This window comes from Carcharhinus amblyrhynchos, chromosome 19, assembly GCF_965287045.1.
Source record: "Carcharhinus amblyrhynchos chromosome 19, sCarAmb.v2.hapA, whole genome shotgun sequence".
NCBI lineage: Eukaryota > Metazoa > Chordata > Chondrichthyes > Carcharhiniformes > Carcharhinidae > Carcharhinus > Carcharhinus amblyrhynchos.
Genome location: NC_137342.1, coordinates 29,994,476 through 30,014,652, shown reverse-complemented (window position 1 = coordinate 30,014,652; position 20,177 = coordinate 29,994,476). Strand labels below are relative to the sequence as shown.

The following is a 20,177-nucleotide window of genomic DNA, read 5'->3' as shown; positions in this document are numbered from 1 at the left end:
ACAATATCCCTCTGGACACACCATTCATTGTGTAGTCCCTTGCCATGTTAGTCCCCTCCAAAATGCATCGCCTCACACTTTACAGAGTTAAATTCCATTTGCCACCTCTCTGCTCATCTGATCAGCCCCTCTATATCTTCTCGTAATTCAAAGTTTTCCTCCTCACTATTTAGCACACCACCAATTTTCATGTCATTGTGGACTTACTGATCATACCTCCTACTTTCATGTCTAGATCATTAGTGTACACTACAAACAGCAAGGAATCCAACACTGATCCCTGCAGTACACCACTGGACATAGGTTTCAGGTCACAAAAACAACGTTTAACCATCACCCTCTACCTCGTGACACAGCATTGGAAATAATTCTGTCCCTCAGAATTTTTTCCAGTAATTTCTTTATTATTGATATTTATCTCATTGGCCTGCAATTAACTGTTTTTCTTCCCCTACTTCCCTTCTTAAATAATGGTACCATGTTAGTTGTCCTCCTATTCTCTGACACTACTCCTGTGGCCAGAGAGGATTTGAAAATTAACAGAGCCCCCGCAATGTCCTTCTTTGCCTGACAACACATCTCGCCTGGGCCTGGGGATTTATCCATTTTTAAGTCCACTAAAACCACTAATACCTCCTCCCTTCCATTGCTAATCTTTTCAATTATATCATAATCCCCAACTCTGATTTCTGTCTCTATATCATCCTTCTCCCTTGTGAATGCAGATGCACAAACTAATTTAAAACCTCACATACGTCTTTTGGCTCCACAGACACATTGCCAATGACCCCTACTCTTTCCCTGGATACCATCTTGTCCTTAATATATTCATACATTATACATGGAGATGATTGAAAGAAAGTATCACAGATTCTTTCACTTGTCTAGGGATATGGAGGCTCATGTTTAATATATTCCGTGTGAGGAACCAACACTGCAAGTATTTGCAACGTATGGAGAATATCCATAGCTGGTTGTTTTGAATGATAATGCCCCACCAATCTTTGTTGCCTGCTGATTCTTTCAGGGCTCCACTCGGGACTTCTGCAGAATCTCATAATCAGCAACACACAGATACATAAGGGAGATGTCCCTTTCCCCAGAAGGCATACTATTATGTGCAGTGCTGGATGAATGAAGCCAGCCAAACTGCTAGAACTGTTGGTATTAGCCTGTGAGATTCATTAATAGAAAAGGATTTCACTGTTTGAATGCCTAGCTGTTTTGTGATAACAGAAAGCAGGTCATGCATGTTTGTGCTAGGCATCCAGGAGCTCACACAACTCGTGCATCTTGACTCAGCCCCAAGTGCTAAAGATATTTGAGGGAGCTCAGCTTAGCACTTAGAAGGTTATAGAACATAGAACATTACAGCGCAGTACAGGCCCTTCGGCCCTCGATGTTGTGCCGACCAGTGGAACCAATCTAATGACCCTCTAACCTAAAGTATTCCCATGTTAGCCATATGCCTATCCACTGACCATTTGAACGCCCTTCAAGTGAGGGTTGGTTTCCGCTGAAGACATGGCTAGTAACGCTTGTTTATCACTCACCTGAGGCAAGATATAATGCTGCATGTTCAGCCAGAAGGTCCTTAATAGTGCAAGCTATTGACATTACAAACATCCACTCCCTCCACTACTGTAGCTCAGTAACAGCAGTGTGTACTATTTACAAGATACACTGCAGCAATTCACCAAAGATCCTTAGACAGCACTTCCAAACCCATGGCCTCTTTCATCTAGAAGCACAAGAACAGGAGATACATGGGAACACTGCCACCTGCAAGTTCCCCTCCAAGTAACTTACCATCCTGACTTGGAAATATATTGCCATTCCTTCGCAGTCACTGTGTCAAGATCCTGGAATTCTCTCCCTAACGGCATTGTGGATAACCCACAATACATGGACTGCAGTGATTCAAGAAGGCAGCCACCTTCTCAAGGGCAACTAGGGATGGGCAGTAAATGCTGGCCAGCCAGCAATGTTCATGTCTCACAAATAAATTTTTTAAAAAATCAAAATGTTGAGAGATTGCAGAGCTCTGTGGTGCAGAAGGATCAAGGTATCCTAGTGCATGAATTGCAAAAGGCTGGTCTGCAGGTACAGCAAGTAATTAGAAAAGCTAATAGAATTATTGTTTTTTGTGAGGGGAATTGAATACAAAAATAGGGAAGTTATACTTCAGTTATAAATTGGTGAGACCAGATCTGTAATACTAAGTATGTTATCAGTCTCCTTATTTAAGGAAGAATGTAGATGTGTTGGAAGCAGTTCAGAGAAGGTTTACCAGAATGAAGGTTATCTTATGAGGCTTGTAATCACTGGAGATTAGAAAAGTAAAAGGTGACGATTGAAATATGTAAGATTCTGAAGGTTTTGACCAGGTCAAAATCGAGAGGATGTTTCCTCTTGTGGAAGAATCTAGGACTTGAGGACACTGTTTAAAAATAAAGAAACAGTCATTTAAGACAGAGGTGAGGAGCAGTTTTGTCTCTCAGAAGGTCATGAATCTTTAGAACTCTGTCAAAAGGCAGATATCGACACCACAAACTGCTGGCTCTAAGTGGAGAGGATCTCCAAGAAGATCGCACATATTGACGTAGACATCAAATTTCTACAAAGATGCAAGAAAGCAGACAAGATACTGAAAGGACTATAGATCATGAACCCATTCAGGTTGACCTATAACACAAACTACATTGAGAGACTTTGCCGTCGCACCTCTCTCACACCCCTCAACCACCTCATACACCAGCTCTACAGCAAATGCCGCATCCTGGAAACCAAGATGGAATCCATATTCTCAACTTGTGCTCAGGATGCAGACCAGCTGCAAAACTTTGCCAAGCAGATGCACAACGGAACTATGCCATCTACATGCACGCCAACAACAGGAAACTTGAAAACTCGGCATCACCACCAGCAGCAACCAAGCCTCCCCCGGTATCACAGTAGAAAACAGTACCACTGCAGGGAAGTCTATTGTCAACTTGTCAGACTACTAACTTCAACCAGATGAAATTGAAGTTCTCACTGAGGGCTCAATTTCTGCCCCACCACCAAAATAGACCCCATCAGTCTCACAGCAGACACAGAGGAATTCATCAGGCAAATGAGGCTGCGGGAGTTCTTCCACAAACCCCAAGAGGGCAACAGCGAACACAATGAGACAGCCAATGAACCGGAACACCCAACAGAGAAATTCGCAGTGCAGCAACCGAAGAGGAAAGAGTTGAATTGTTCTTCTCCATATGGCCACTGCCCTCGAGTTGACATGTATGTCCAAGATGTCAGGAGGTGCGTCAATACTGGATTCATCAACCGCGCTCACAAGATAGCCCTGAACATCACCCAATCACAACGCAATGCTTTCTGTGCTCTCAACATTGTCATCAAACCAGCAGACAAAAGAGGGGCCATTGTCATACTGAACAGAATGGATTACTGCAAAGAAGCGTACTGACAACTGAACAATGAGGAAACTACAAGCAGTTACCCGCAAAGAACACACCCGTCAACTTAACAGACTGATCAAGACCTTTGACCTGGACCTTCAGAACACCCTTCGTGCTCTCATCCCACATACTCCCCGCGTTGGAGTTCTCTACTGCCTCCCAAAGGTACACAAGGCAAACACACCCAACCAGCCCATCGTATTGGCAAAGGGACCCTATGTGAGAATCTCTCCGGCTATGTCGAGGGCATCCTGAAACCCATTGTATAAAGAACCCCGAGCTTTTGTCGCAACACTACGGACTTCCTATAGAATCTCAGCACACATGGAGCAGTTGAACCAGGGGCACTTCTGGTCACAATGGATGTCTCAGCACTCTACACCTGCATCCTCCATTGCTTCAACTGTCTCAGTACTCAACACCGACAACTGCCAATCTCCAGATGCAATTTTACAACTCATCTGCTTCATCCCGGACCACAATGTCTTCACCTTCAACAACCAGTTCTTCATCCAGACACATGAAACAGCCATGGGGGCCAAATTCGCACTTCAAAATGCCAACATCTTCATCCACAGGTTCGAACAACACCTCTTCACTGCACAGGACCTTCAACCAATGCTATACACTAGATACCTCAATGACATTTTCTTCCTTTGGACTCATGGTGAACAATCAGTGAAACAAGTATATGATGACATCAACAAGTTCCATCCCACCATCAGACTCACCATGGACTACTCTCCAGAATTGGTTGCATTCTTGGATACACACATCTCCGTCAAGGACGGTCACCTCAGCATTTCACTGGACCGCAAGCCAACAGATAATCTCACAATGCTCCACTTCTCCAGCTTCCACCGTAAATACGTTAAAGAAGCCATCCCCAATGGACAAGTCCTCCGTATACACAGGATCTGCTCAGATGAGGAGGATTGCAATAGACACCACCAGACACTGAAAGATGCCCTCACAAGAACAGGATATGGTGCTCGACTCATCAGTCTACAGTTCCAACATACCACAGCGAAAAACTGCACCAACCTCCTCAGAAAACAAACACGGGAGACAGCGGACAGAGTACCGCTCATTGTCCAGTACTTCCTCGGAGCGGAGAAGCTACGACATCTTCTCTGGAGCCTTCAACACGTCATTGATAAAGACGAACCTCGTCAAGGCTATCCCCACACCTCCACTTCTTGCCTTCAAACAACCACACTACCTCAAATAGACCATTGTCCGCAGCAAACTACCCAGCATTCAGGAGAACAGTGACCACGACACAACTCTGCCACAGCAACCTCTGCAAGACGTACCGGATCATCAACACAGATGCCATCATCTCACGTGAGAACACCATTCACCAGGTACACGGTACATACTCTTGCAATTCGGCCAACGTTGTCTACCTGATACGCTGCAGGAAAGGATGTCCTGAGGCATGGTCGATTGGGGAGACCATGCAGACGCTACGGCAGGGGATGAATGAATACCGCTCAACAATCACCAGGCAAGAGTGTTCTCTTCCTGTTGGGGAACACTTCAGCAGCCACGGGCATTTGGCCTCTGATCTTCAGGTAAGCATTCTGCAAGGCGGCCTTCATGACACACAACAGCTCAGAGTCGCTGAGCAGAGATTGATAGCCAAGTTCCGCACACATGAGGATAGCTTCAACCGGGATCTTGGGTTCATGTCACACTATCTGTAACCCCCATGACTTGCCAGGGTTTGCAAAAGCTCACTAATTGTCCTGTCTGGAGACAATACACATCTCTTTAATTTGTGCTTAATGCTTTGTCCACTCACATTATCTGTATTTTTGAGACTTGATTACCTGCAAAGACTCGCATTCCAACCATTATCTTGTAAATTGAGTTTGTGTCTTTATATGCCCTGTTTGTGAATAGAACTCCCACTCACCTGACAAAGGAGCAGCAAGTGCTCCAAAAGCTAGTGGCTTTTGCTACCAAATAACCTGGACTTTAATTTGGTGTTGGACTTTAACCTGGTGTTGTGAGACTTCCTACTGTGTTTACCCCAGTCCAACGCTGGCATCGCCACATCAAAAGGCAGTAGAAGCAGAGTCTTTGAATATTTTTAAGGCAGAGGTAGCTAACTTCTTAATAAATGGAGGACGGTTGGGGGGCAGGGGGGGTTGATAAAGGGTTATTGGGCTAAGCAGGAATGTGGAGGTGAGGTTATAATCCAATCAGCCATGATCTTACTGAAAGATAGAGCAGTCTCAAGCGGCTAAGTGGTCTATTGCTGGTCCTAATTCATGGTTGTACACACGTTTGTATATGTGGAGATGAATGCAGGACAATGCTGCAGACATCTTTGTCTAGTGACCTGGCATCTCACATTTGTTACCTTCTCTATGAAGAACTAATGCCACTAGGACTTGGAGAGCATTCATCCAGTTGCTGCCACATTGAACTTTTTTTGCAGTGGATCTTCCAGGGCTCTACTGGGGACCTTTCCATTATCATCCAGTTGGTGATACACAAAAATATAGGGAGGTAACAGATGCTCTTTAAAGTTTCAAAGTTTTTTAAAGGCTTTATTAGTGTCACAAGTTGGCTCACATTAACACTGAAATGAAGTTACAGTGAAAATGCCCTAGTCACCACACGCTGGTGCCTATTAGGTTACAGTGAGTGGTGCACATCTGGAAACTTCCCTTTCCATATCTGCATACATGGAGGACCAATACAGTGATTCCTTGGCTCTGTATCTTGTTGCACCCAAGCCGGGATGCCTCTGGTGATGTTGTTGGGTGTAGTACCTCTGACAAGAAGTAGGGATGATGAATCCCTGGATACACAGTATCAATCTATCCTGTACTATCAGTTCATCACTGATGGCAAAGAATGTGTGGAGCTCATGGGGAAGTTCTACTGAAGACTTTGGCCATACCTTCATGATGGCATCATGTATTTATTTGCATCCGATGTTCACTTGTGAGGCATCTTTGAGTTCCTAGATTCTGCAAGGGGTCAGCACCTCTATTGTCATGATGTCTTTGTCTTCCTCATGGTCTGCCTCATCTGTAGTGGATAGGAAGGCTTTGGAGAGGGATCAGTTTCAATAGTTGCAGGACAATCATATATGAAGTCATGAAACTTCTGATAGACGAAGACTAAAGCAAGGAGCTTCTTTTCAACTTATGCAAGGCTTATGGACTGTCATTCTGGATGCAGATCACGCCAAGTACATGCTGGGAGGTATCTGCTGATAAAAGTATGGATGCTTCATCTTCATCTAACAGGGTCTGCCAGAACCCACATTTGAAGCCAAGGCTTATGGACTGTCATTCTGGATGCAGATCGCGCCAGTACATGCTGGGAGGTATCTGCTGATAAAAGTATGGAATCTTCATCTTCATCTAATAGGGTCTGCCAGAACCCACATTTTGCATCGAGCATGCTGAACACCTTAGCATTTGCCATGTCTGCCATAATATGTTCCACTGTCTTCATATGGTAATGAGGTCTGAGTAGTGTCATGTTATGTGCACTGGGTCAATGCTTATCCTGACCATGCCATCTTTCTTTACTGTGGCCACCATTGCTGAAACCTATTTTATGGCCTCATCTAGAGGAGTCATGATAGCTTGTGTCGTCATTCAATATAGCTCATTAACTACCTTCTATTTCACGGCCGCTGGACCTCTTCTCGGAGAACAAACTGGCGGTTCCGAATCATCTAATTCCGTATGGTACAAAACTGGTAGCTCATCACAGTTGAAGAAATCTTGGTATGCAATCATTTCTGAAGTTTGGTGTTGTAAATCATGCAGTTCTGGACCAAGTGGAATGAGCCCCAGTGTGTGTCTGTCCTGAGGATCTATACATCAACACATCCAATTTGTTAATCCCCCTTCTCATCTTGTACACCTCAATTAGATACCCTCTCATTCTTCTAAACTCCAGGGATATGGACCTAAACTGCCCAATCTCTCTTTGTAAGACAAAGCCCTCAACTCTGGAATTAATCTAGTGAACCTCCTCTCAACCACCTTCTGTTTGCAGTATGTAAATAGTGTAAACACATTGGTATATACCATTCAAAGTACCAATTTGCTATTAATTTCTGTTGATCTCTTTTTATATTACCACTTGTTCCTTATTGGTTTACTTATAAAATAACAGAATACATTCAGTAAATATTATTTTATAATGTGATAGTGAATATTCTCGAATATTCCTGATATATTCAATAACAAGAAATAATATTTTGCCACAAATTGCCTAACATAAGGACTATGGTAAATCAATTTTCATTCATCCACCATGAATTGGAGAGCAAAATTTTCAGCTGATAATGAACATGCCATATTGCATCCAACCCTGCATCTATTTTGTTGTAACTTTTTCTTTCAGGTGCCCAAGTTTATTACATCTGAGGCTGCGTTACTGTGGACGTTTAACTGACAGTGGGATTGAATGGTTAGGAAATTTGCCTACTCTGCTCACCATTGACTTAACAGGAACCAATATACAAGAACAGGTTAAAAACATTTTTCTACAATAATAGCATTTAGTTAAAAACTCATGTGGCATTATATTTAAAGAGAATTAGGAAATTTGCCTACTCTGATCATCATGGACGTAACAAGAACCAATATACAAGAACAGGTTAAAAACATTTTTCTACAATAAAAGCATTTAGTTAAAAACTCATGTGGCATTATATTTAAAGAGAATACCTTAGAAATTGAAAGAAGTCTTATATATCAATACACTTCCTTCATGGAACTGTGGGGAAAGAACCAGAATTGTGGATCTGATTAGGTAGTTCTTCCAGAGTTTCAGACAAAATAGGCCCCTTTCTGTGCTGTGTGATTTATGGAGCAGTGTCTTGGAGCAGTTTGTCAGACCTGTAGAATTATGCTAATTTCTGCTATTACTTTTTAGACTTGCCATCCTGTTCTCACCAGTGCAACCAGGTTCTTTTCCTCCTCCAAAACCAGATCTAGACCTACTCATAGGCCTGAATTTTTCAGATGGTGGGGTTTCCTGCCAACAACGAGTGCTATACAGACATTTCACACTGAAGGGTCCATTAGCTACAATTGGAATTTCAATGCCTTACTTGGCAGGAAGTCCCACCTTAGAGGGCTGCTGGTCAATCTACAGTCCCTGCAACAACAAGAGCTATTGTAAACTGAAGAGGAACTTTAGGAAGATGCCTGAGTCTTAGTTTTGGAACTGGAGGACAAGGTCATTTTAACATTTTAAGGGGTTATAGGACAGAGAGAATAGGGAAGGTCTTGGGGGGTGGGTGTTGTTGGGGAATTAGGATGTCAGGAAAGGAAGATACAGCATTTACCTTAAGGGTGAGTGTGCAGAGGTTAAAAAAGACTTCTGATGGTGGCACCTCATTCTCTCCCCTTCCCATTTGAGATATAAGCCCATTGTTTCTCGGGCTTCTCCCATGCCAGGATAATCCTCAGACCAGCCTATAAATTGAGTCTTACCACTGTGCCACCGTGCTGCCCTTTCACAATCTCACACTCGACCTAAAGTCCCATTGCTGGGGGAACATGAAATTCAGGCCACAGTTCCAAAAGCCACGTACTGGTCTACTGTTGGAAAAGATCATTTTTTAAGGTAAAATTCCTTATCCAAATTTTCAGCATTTCTAAAATGAAATTTCAAGAACTTTAATTTGATTGTCAACAATGACAATGATTGTGGCTTTTCGGACTGCAGGGGTAGCCTCAGGAATCAAAGTGATGATTAAATTCCAGCCACAGTAGGGAAAAGGTCCATGGTGATATGGCAGGGTGAAGGATCAGTGGTAAGCAGCTTGACCTTTGTTTGTGGTGGAGAGTTTATCAAGAAAATTTCCCAAGTGGTGAAGCAGGGAAATGTATTCTTTTAAATGAATGCTCAGCAGGATATATTTTAAATAATATAACTTTTCTAGAATTCACTGGGGAATCTCATTAAATATATTATTCTGCACAGCGATATGACCTGCTCCTCAATTCAATCCTGCTGCTTCCCACAACTTTCAAATCACATCTTCTCCAATTACTGTGTGCCATTGCCAAATAAATTAACACTTCAGGTAATCCCTGTTTTATTTAGCACCTCATCCAACAAGGGGAATTTGTGCCCTCAGGACTTTTCCCTCACAGCAATTACCTTCTCAAGTGCAGATGGTCAGTTAATCTCAGAAATGGCAGAGACTGAATGACCACTCACCCCCACCTCAGTTTTCCTGCAAGTTTTATCACATTCTCATTGGAGTTTTGGTGGAAGTCCAAAAGAATGGATGATATGGTGGTACAGTGGCTGCATCACAACGCCAGGGATCCGGGTTCAATTCTGGCCTCAGGCGAACGTCTGTGTGGTTTGCACAATCTCCCTGTGTTTGCGTGGATTTCCTCTGGGTGCTCTGGTTTCCTCCCACAGTCCAAAGATGTGCAGTTAGGTTGACTGGCCATGTTAAATTGCCTCTTAGTGTCAGAGGGATTAACAGGATATATGCATGGGGTAATGGGGACAGGGCTAGGGTGGGATTGTTGTCGGTGCAAGCTCGATATGCTGAATGACCTCCTTCTGCACTGTAGTGATTCTAAGGTTCTGTGACTATGATTGGATTTTTAGGACCAAAGTGTTAAAGATTAGTTCAGTAACTCTTGACTTTATTCACTATACAAAATAACCAATGGTTCTTGCAGCTACCAGCTTAAAGCAGAGTGTTCTTACAAAAGGCATGATCAGTAGTTTAATAAGAGCATATAGTTAACTGTAAACTTACAGGCAAATTTGTTGGATGAATAGAGGCTCCCCATGCCGACACCCTAGTTAAGAAAGCCCACCAATGCTATACTTCCTCAGAAGACCAAGGAAATTTGGCATGTTAGCTATGACTCTCACCACTTTTACAGATGCACCATAGAAAGCATTCTTTCTGGTTGTATCACTGCTTGGTACAGCTCCTGCTCTGCCCAAGATCGCAAGGAACTACAAAAGGTCGTGAATGTAGCCCAATCCATCATGCAAACCAGCCTCCCATCTATTGACTCTGTCTATACTTCCCATTGCCTTGGCAAAGCACCATAATCAGCAACATAATTAAGGACCTCAAGCACCGGGACATTCTCTCTTCCACCTTCTTCTTTCGGGAAAAAGATATAAAAGTCTGAGATCACATACCAACTGACTCAAGAACAGCGTCTTCCCTGCTGCCGTCAGACTTTTGAATGGACTTACCTTGCATTAAGTTGACCTTTCTCTGCACTCTGGCTATGACTGTGATCACCAAAATGCATGAGCAGTAAATTAAAATTAAACGACAATATAAAAAAATGAAATACAACAGACTTTTTTAAAGTTGTTGAATTATTTTACTTTGTCATGACATAATATGGTATGTTGGCCTTTATAGTAAGAAGATTTGAGTATCAGAGCAAGGATGTCTTGATGCAATTATACAGTGCTTTAATGAGGCCCCACCTAGAATATTGTGTGCAGTTTTGGTCTCCTTATCTGAAGAAGCCTGTGGAATTTGTTACCACAGAAGTGCCATCTTTGTGCCTCCTGCTCTCAACTGATTGTTGCATGTCCTTCAATCTGTCAATTGAAGGATGGATGCCCACTAACAGTGCCACCTCCATCTCCTGCCAGTGACAAGGTCAGCTAATTGGTTGTCCATCCTTCATACTGACAAGAATTCTCGCATTGTCTGACCCTACCCCTTATGCTGCTGGCTGACGATGGAATCCTTGCCTCAGAGCTAGAGGGCATCAGGGCCCATGCCCAAAATTTCTACACTGCCCTTCTCTCGCTAGAACTATCCAGTGAGGATGCTTGCAGAGTTTTGTCTGAGGGCTTGCTGCAGAGGATGCCAGAAAGCTTGATGCCCCTATCAGCCTGGGGGAACTTCCCAGTGCATTCAACAGCCTCTCCAGGGTCTGGACCCCCAGGGCTGGACAGGCTGACCGTGGAGATCTTCACGGCATTCTGGTGTTAGCGTGAGTGGGCGAAACGACCACTACGGACTCAGGGTGAAGTTCAATAACGGCACAGCTTTATTTTCTTTACATCGACGGAGAAGCACAGTCAGGACATACAATCGGACTGTCCCGAAAGTGCTCTAAAGACTCCCCCACAACGGGCTATAGTTATACCTGAACTTCGTGTTTCAAATGCTAATCCTTTATTTACAGTATTTGACTTCAGCCATCCTGTTTCGATGTTTTCGAGTGTTGGAGCAATTGTTTTAAGTGTGTGTTAATCGTTTTTGTCTGGTAGGTTATCAATGGTCTGGAATCTCTGGGGTTTGAACCATCGGTGTGTTATTGATCTCAAGAGTTTTGAGGGGCCAGGGACACTTTCTTAACTGTGTTAATTTTAGGTGTCTCCATGGGTTGTTTGACTGGTTTAGAAGTGCTGATTTTGATGGGGTGGGGATGTGTTCTTTAATTTAGTTCCTGTCGGTGCCATCCTGTCCAATTTCCCTTATGTGCTAGCCCTCATTTGCATTCTAAAAGCATGCTGTTGCCTACTGATCAGGGTCTGTTACTTTGTGATATTAGTGGAGGGCTCTGAGGATAGCTTTAGTTTGCTTCCATTTTGTGTGCCCAATTTCATAAAATTTGTTGTCCGATAACAGTTCCCCCCTGTCGGTCGGGACCGGGCTTGTTCCGCCTCGCTCAGACCGATTTTCTTAACAAATTTTATGTCCAGTGCTCCCTGCATTTGCACACTGCAGTCATACAGTTTAGGGGAGCCCCGGGTTTGTCAAATTAGGTGTGCGAGGGAGAAGTATTCCCGATTTGTTAATTGTCCCATATTGCCAATCATTCTGATTAGTTCCCTCCTAGTTTTGGTTTTCTTGCGCTGGCGGTATGTATAGCACATCATGACCCCCCAGGAGATTGCCAGTATGAGTTGGATGGCAACCAGTATGTGAGAGATTATCCGGATCCAGGGGTGAATGTCTACACTTAGACCCCAATCCCACACCCTCTGAACCCATGTCTGGCTCTGTAAGGCTGACTCTGTGTCATGCTCTAGGGTTTTGACATGTGATTGTAGCTGGTGGTATAATCGAACAGAGTGTCCCACTTTGAGACGGAGCTCTCTCAGTACTTCTGCTAAGTGTGGGATTGGAGCCTGTTCTGCTCTCGGTAATATTTGAGGTCGTCTCTCAATGGGTCCGTGGCATTAAGTGTCAGGGTCTGTCTACTTCGGATGTTGGTGATGTGGACCTGGCCAATAGTGACCAGTTGGCGACGGGTGAAGCAGAAGTTTGGGCTGGGGATCAGACATGTCAGCCCGTTGTATATGAAGGATGTTCTTGTTGTGGCTACACAATACCTGCCTCGTCCTCCATATCCTGCTCGGGCAAAGTGTGGATCGGTGGGTGTAATTTCTAAGGTACAGCCCTGCGTTTTGTTAAACCCGCATTCCGCTGCCTCTCCTTGTCTCAGTGGGTGAGGGCAGATGGTTATCTCTCCCCTTTGTTTGCATCCCGAGAGGGAGGTACTGAACATCACGACATGCCTTGAGATGGCTGTAACTTTGGTTATATGGTAGTGGAGGAAGGTATTCCCTCTAACAACACGAATGTTTTCAATCTGGAAGGTAGGGAATGGTCCCGAGTCTGGTGTAACTATTGGAATCAATAGGACCATCCCTACTCCCGTACTCTCGCTAACCTCACAGTCGGGGATCACTGGATATACCCGTGTCATTCCTTTCAAGGTTCGGCTATCCAGCACCCCCTTCTGATCTGCGAGCTGTGCTAGCCGGGTGCTGTCAATCCAAATGGGCACCTCCCCCCTGTGTACCTGGTCCAAATTATGCCTTAATTGACCTATCATCCACTGACCATACGCATGGCACAGCTGTCCCTGTTGTACCCGGCCAGTGTTTTCTCTCTATCTGTAAGGCGGTTAATGGTACAGGCGTGTGTTCCTAATATTGTGATTCCATCTAGATGAGTATGGGCACCCCTCTCCCCCAAAACAGCCTGCTCGGCTTGTTGGGCTAGTGACCGTTGCAGGATATCTTTCATCACTCCCTTCAACTGTTCTATCTTATTATTGAGTCCCTGAATGTCAATTGAGTTAACCACGCTGGATCCGGTGTTTATCCCTGTGAGGATGTCATTGACTATGCCCCTTTTGCTTCTGTGTGTGTGTGTGTTCTCTCTGTAGTGTGTTGCTCCCATCACATTGATAGCCCGCTTTATTGTTTCCCTGCCCAGCATTTGGTACATGTCTTGTGTCTGTCCTGAACAGTATCCCGGTACCTGGATCCCTGGGATATCGATCAGAACAGGCACGATTTCGTGTTTCACATTGTCATATACAATTTCTCCCTCGTTCCACAACACCAGTCTTCCCTCCGGCCCCCCGCTCAGCAAAGGGCAGGGTACGATTTCAGGCGTCGTGGTTGTGGGGGCATGCATTGTAGGAAGTGCAAAACATACATATAGTGAGACTACTGGAGCCTCAACTAGTCCATAGTACCTGCAAATATCAGTGTCCGGTTTCAAAATGTCTCTTTGTGGCTGGATCCGTGGGTCCTCGGGAAGGGCGCAGATTGTTCCAAAGGTGCAGCCAGAGTCGCTCAGCGAGTCTGGCCGTTGGATACATGTTTGGGTCTTATCCAATGTGCAGGTGAAGCAGGTCACATCGAGACCTGGGTGGACTTGTAGCCATGCATTGGAATACATTCTGTTGCTCTCAGGGTATGGTGCTGCCGGCACGCACAACGCCTCGGATGTATTGAATATTATTCCGTGGGATTGTTGATAGGTCATGTATCCCTGGATGTGAACCTTGACAAGAAGATCACGGATAGGGCCATCCTCAAAGTGGTTATCATCCTGGAGAGGGGTAGGAAGGGTACACAAAGCCTGGTGGCAGCCAGGTATTAGAATCTTAATATTAACTAATCTCTATAAACTAACCTACTTAGGCATGCCTCTACATCTATATACATATATACACATATTAGAGCCATGGCTGATGTGTGGCTCTCCTCCGTCCGAGAGATGAAGGTTGTTAATTCGATCTCCGCTGTGTGGATAGAGGCGGTTAGTTATGGGTCGATACGTGGCCCGTTTATGTTGATGGACTACTCTTGTCTTTACAGTCAGTCTGTCCTGTCTCCCCTCTCCCCCCCGGGTGGTATGCCTTTAGCTGTGACCAGTGTTTCCAGTGGCCTTTCCCTTTGATGTCAACACAGGCACATGTGTCGCTGGTGAGGATAATTTCATGGGGTCCTACCCATTTCGGTGCAAACCCTGTTTTATCGGGGGCAACTCAGACCAAAACCTTGTCCCCTACCTGGAGAAGTGTGGGAGTATGGCAGATGTCATGTTTCCTATCCTGGTCTTTTATAGCTTGTTGGTCTCTGGCTGCGTGATGTAGCTCTCTGAGTTGGTGGTCTAACTGTTGCACATATCTTTTCATTTTATTGCGGAGGGGTGCCAGTTCTTTTTCAATTACCACTATGTTTTCTGGGAGTCTCATTGCCCTCCCCGTCATTAATTCAAATGGTGTAAGTCCCATAGTGCAACCGGGGGTGGCTCGTAGGTGCATTAAAATACAGGGAAGGACATCTACCCACCCCTGACCTGTCTCAGCAATTGACTTGGCAATTGCGTTTTTAAGTGTGCGGTTCATTTGCTCAACCATCCCAGAACTCTGAGGGTGGTATAGGATATGGAATCACTGTCGGATTCCCAGGGTCTTACAAGCCTGTTTCATTATTTTGCCTGTGAAGTGGGTTCCTTGGTCGGAGTCTAGTTGTAGTGAGACTCCCCACCTCGGGATGATTTCATATGCTAGGATGCGGGCTACGGTGGTGGCTTTGCAATCCCAAGTTGGGAATGCTTCCACCCAGCGGGTGAATTGATCGATTAAGACTAAACAATATTTCTTCCCTCGGCTGGTGGGTAGGGGGCCTATGAAATCAATCTGCAGGTTTTCCCAGGGTCCTTTTGGTCGGGGTTGGTGGGCCAGTTTGACTCTCGGGTCGGCCAGGATTGTGCTGGGCGCATATGATACAGTGCTGGCAATGTTTGGCTACATCCCGTCCCATCCCTGGCCACCTCCAATCAGCTGATAGTTGGGCCAGGGTCCCATCCTGGCCGGAGTGGTCCTGCTCGTGGTGGAGTCGGAGTAGTTCAGTGTGTATAAGTGAGGGGGCGACTACTTGGTGCCCTCTGCGCCACACTCCATCTTTGTCCCTGGACGCCTCTGCCTGTTCCCACTGTGCCACTTTCTGGGCTGGTACTACCCTGCAGCTTATAAATATCTCCTTCCTCCAAGGGTGCTGTTGTGGTGGTGGCTACGTGTGGGAGGGCTTCCCCAGCTGCAGCCTTGGCTGCAGCGTCTGCTAGTTGGTTCCCTTTTTGTTCCGCTGTCTTTACTCTTTGGTGGACTTTTATCTTAATTACGGCTGCTTCTGAGGGCAGTCTGGCTGCAGCTACCAGGTCTCGGATTATATTTTCGTGCTTTATGCGGCCCCTCCCCGCCGTGGTGATAAACCCGCGCCTTTTCCAGGCCATCATGTAATTGTGGACCACCCCAAACGCATTTTGGCTGTCAGTATATACATTTACTCGCTTTCCCCTTCCTGTCTTGAGGGCTTCCGTGAGGGCTGTGAGTTCGGCCATTTGGGCTGAGGTTTCCCCATTCATAGTGTCTTTTGCTACCGGTGTCCCTTTTTGGTCTACTACTGCCCAACCTGTGCAAAATTGTCCCTCTACTTGTCTTCGGGACCCGTCTACATACAGTATGAGGTCGGGGTTATCTAGGGGTTGGTCATTAATCCCTCCCTCCTCTTCAGTGTCTGGGTTAATCAGGCGGTAGTGTGGACTTCCCTCTGATAGGAGTCCCTCAGCGGGGTTCTTCCCAGTGTCCCGCACTATCTGGACGGACTGGTCTCGGGGAATGAGTACCGCTTCCCAATTGGCCCTTCAGGCGTCCGAAACAGTCCGGAGTCGGCCTGCATTCAGGAGCTCAACGATGGTGTGTTTCATGTGTAAAATGATTTGTCCTGACATAGTGATCGGTTCGCATACCCCGACTGCCCAGGCGGCACAATCTAGGGCCGCCACACACTTGTGCAGTCCCTGGGCTACTGGGGATTGTCGGGTGGAATAATATGCCACCGGTCGCATGATACCCCCGCATTCTTGGGTTACCACAGAGCTATAAAATCCCTCCCCTGAGTCATAGAAGAGGTGGAAGGGTTTGGTTATGTTAGGCAGGCATAGGGCTGGAGCTGCTAATAGTTCTGATTTTAGGCGTGTGTATGCTACCTCCTGTTCGGGTCCCCACTCGATTGTTCCTGCTCCTGGCTTTCCCCCTTTGATCAGCCGCTGAATTGGTTCAGTCAGGGATGCGAACTGGTCAATGAAATTCCGGCAGTAGTTAAAGAGTCCCATAACTCTACGCACCCCTTTAACTGTGTTTGGACGGAGCATATTTATAATCGCGGTCTTCCGATCGGAGGGGAGGGCTCTCTTTCCTTGACTTACGTTGTGTCCTAAATACCGGACCTCCTGTTGTGCAATCTGTGCCTTTGCTGGGTTGATTTTAAACCCCGCAGCCTGCAGGGCGCGTAGGATTGTGGACAGGGCTCCTTTATGTCCTGTGAGGTTGGTGGAGGCAATAAGGATGTCATCCACGTATTGGAGGAAGGTACTTCTATATGGGGACAGGTCGCAGTCCTCAAGGGCCTCACTCATAACTCGGTGGAAAATGTTGGGACTGTTGTGGAACCCTTGGGGGAGGCGTGTCCATGTGTACTGTTTCCCTCCACAGGTAAAAGCAAACCTTTCCTGGGAGTCCGTGTGAAGCGGGATGGACCAGAATCCGTTTGCTATGTCTAACACAGAGAAAATACCATGTCCAGGTCGGAGTCCGTTAAAAATAGTGGATGGACTCGCGACTATGGGGTGTTCTTTCGGGGTTATTTTGTTTAGGGCAGTGTAGTTTATGGTCATTCAGTAACTTCCGTCTGGCTTACGGACTGGCTATATCGGGGAGTTGGTGTTAGACACTGTAGGTCTTAAAATACCCTGGGCAACCAGAGCCTGAACGATTTTCTCAGTGGCCTGTAGCGCTTCGGGCTTTATGGGGTATTGTTTGTGAGGGGTGTGGATCGGCCCGTGTATGTGTAGGGGAGGGATTTTTACGAGGCCGCAGTCTTGTTTCCCTGCTGCCCTAACTTGGGGTAATGATTGGCATAGAAGCCCTACTATCCCTTCCTTTCCCCAGTCTCGGGCTGCGTATGTGTGGTCTCCTGCCCGGACTGCAGCCACGTTTTTGTTCGGGACCCAGTATCCCTGAATCCCACTTTTGTGTTCCTTTCTTGCAGTCCACAGCAGGCGCTTGTTAAAGGCATCCACCACCGCCCCTAACTCTCCCAGGAGGTGTATTCCCAAGATTGTTCCCTCCTGATTCGGGCATACCCAGAAGTGTACTGGGAGTAAGATGTCCTCAATTTCTAGTAGGACTGCCTCACTCTGGTAAGCTGTAGTTCTATTTCCCCCTACCCCCACTACTACGATGGACCGGTGGGTTGTAGGAAGTGCCATGTTGGTGAGGGATATTGCGGCCCCCGTATCTATTAATATTTTGCATCGCTGGCCCCCTAATGATGCGACCCCCCAGATGCGGGGGTCGACCCCCGGGGTGGGGGCCGATGCAATTCATGTGGTCTTTTGCGCCGCCAGAGTCTGTATAATATCCAGCAGCTGCTGGTGGCTGAGGTGTGCAGTATCGGAAATGACTTAATTCTCTTTCAGGTCGGGGGCGCTTGCTGGGGTTTGATCGTACCTGGGGGGCTCTCTGTCTCTCCTCGGGAACCTCCTGCTACGGCAAGCTGATTCGTGGTGTCCAGTCCTGCCGCAATTGTGGCATATGTGGGAGGGTTGGGGCGTCTGGACTTGGCAGTCCTTTTTATAATGACCCGGTTCCCCACACCTGTAGCAGCCCTCTCCGTCAGTTCCCAGGGAAGATACCCCTGCCCTAGCGCTTTGGATCTTTCTCTGTTGGTTGTCTACAGTAATAGCCCAGTTCACTAGCTCATCAAAGGTGTTAAAGTTTACCAACCCGGTCTTTAGGATTGCTTGGTGTGCTGGGCTCAGCCCGTCCTCATATAGCTGGAGGAATGTGGGGTTCTGTCTGTCAGCATCGGGCATTCCCGCATGGGCCAGAAAGGCGTCAAATTTCCGTCGCCCGTATTCCTGGACTCCTTCTTCCTTCCCCTGCACTACCCCTATGATTGCGTTCCAGCTCACGGGGACTCGCCCCATGGTTTGGGTAATATCATCTTTAAAATCCGTCAGAGCTTGGTCTTGCTCTCGGCAGCTCTCGTTCAAGTTTGCACACCAGGTCCCGTTCTGGTGCTCTACCTGAAGACGAGCCCAATAACTCTCTGGCATTTTGGCTCTTACGAGCCCTGCTATATCCCGATTATGTAAATTGTGACACATTTGCATCTCCTTAAGTTCTTGCCAGAAGATCACATTACTGTGTCTGGGCTGGAGGGTCGGGAGTTTGTCCAGCAGTTTCATGGTGTCCCCCGGGGTAAGGGATACATATGTCATCTTTATCCGAGCCCGGGCAGATCGCCCTCGCCCGTCTCCCCCTTGCCCCCTGGGGACACACTCAATTTTAATGGGGGCTGCCATTACGCTCTGGGATGGGGGGTCGGTGGTAGATGGAATGCTCCCCCCTGTCGGGCATAGTGGACCCGTTTCATCCACTAAACATTCCCAGTCGGGACACTCCTCACTTGGATGTTCATGTGAGAAGTCGGACAGCGCTGGCAGCACAGGGTTAGCGGTCATCACAGTGGCGTGTTGTCGCTGTGCAGCTTGTTCCTGCTTGCCTTGTACATATTTATGAACTCGTCCTGCAAGGGTGACATGAGCCTTTAATATTAGGATCCAAGCCTTGTCATCCTTGCTCCTTTTCCCTTTCGCCCACCATTCCCATTGGGTTTCGAGAGGGTCATGGGGCTCCCACCCTGCCTTCATCATGCTTTTAATTAGATTCTTGTTTTTCTCTGCTAGATAGAGGGTGAAGGACCCTTCTGGTCCCCATTCAAAGGTGGTACTGTTGCTATCCATGTTCATTTTCTTTACTAGGGTCAGTTGTGTACCAACCCTGGCTCTAATGCTTTCACAGATACTTGTGTGTGTATCTCTGATTGGATTACGGTCTCGTGTTCCCACTGTTAGTACGTTTGTACCTTCAGTGACAACCCGCAGAGCCCGACCTGCGTGTAGCGGGGAGATTGCCGCTCTCAGAGGCAGATGAGCTCTGTACAGCCTCTTCGCAGGGGCCGCAGCGTACGGAGAGACTACCGACTACAGTGACTGGGGCCACTAGCTCCTACCCAAACTCCTATCGCTAAATCGACTCTCAGAGGTCAGCCGTTTCCCTATCTCCCAGGGAGTCACCCGGACCTGGGTGCGGACTGGCGTGTAGTCGGCCGCAGGTCGGAGTCCCCCGATGTGTAGTCGTTTTTTCACGCTACCAGAGGTCTCCTGCTTGTAGTGGTCGAGGCACTCACAGAGACTCCAGACTTAGTAGTGCCCGGACATGTAGCAAATTCCTTGCAGATTTTGCCCCCAGTGGCCCAATCTTTCGCGTCTGCAGAGGTCCTCACCAACTTGCAGCGCCCAGACATGTACCGAACTCCGTGAGTCCGATCCCAGTGGCCCGAAAC

At 46.6% G+C, this 20,177-nt stretch overlaps 1 protein-coding gene across 1 annotated transcript in view; it reads left to right on the top strand.

Annotated features, from left to right (window-relative positions):
- fbxl13 (F-box and leucine-rich repeat protein 13) overlaps positions 1 to 20,177 on the top strand; it is a 246,667-nt gene that overhangs the window by 186,612 nt on the left and 39,878 nt on the right. Inside the window, exon 18 of the mRNA XM_080207484.1 lies at positions 7,842 to 7,968. Coding sequence (XP_080063610.1) covers positions 7,842 to 7,968 — 127 coding nt within the window. The remainder of the gene's footprint in view (positions 1 to 7,841; positions 7,969 to 20,177) is intronic.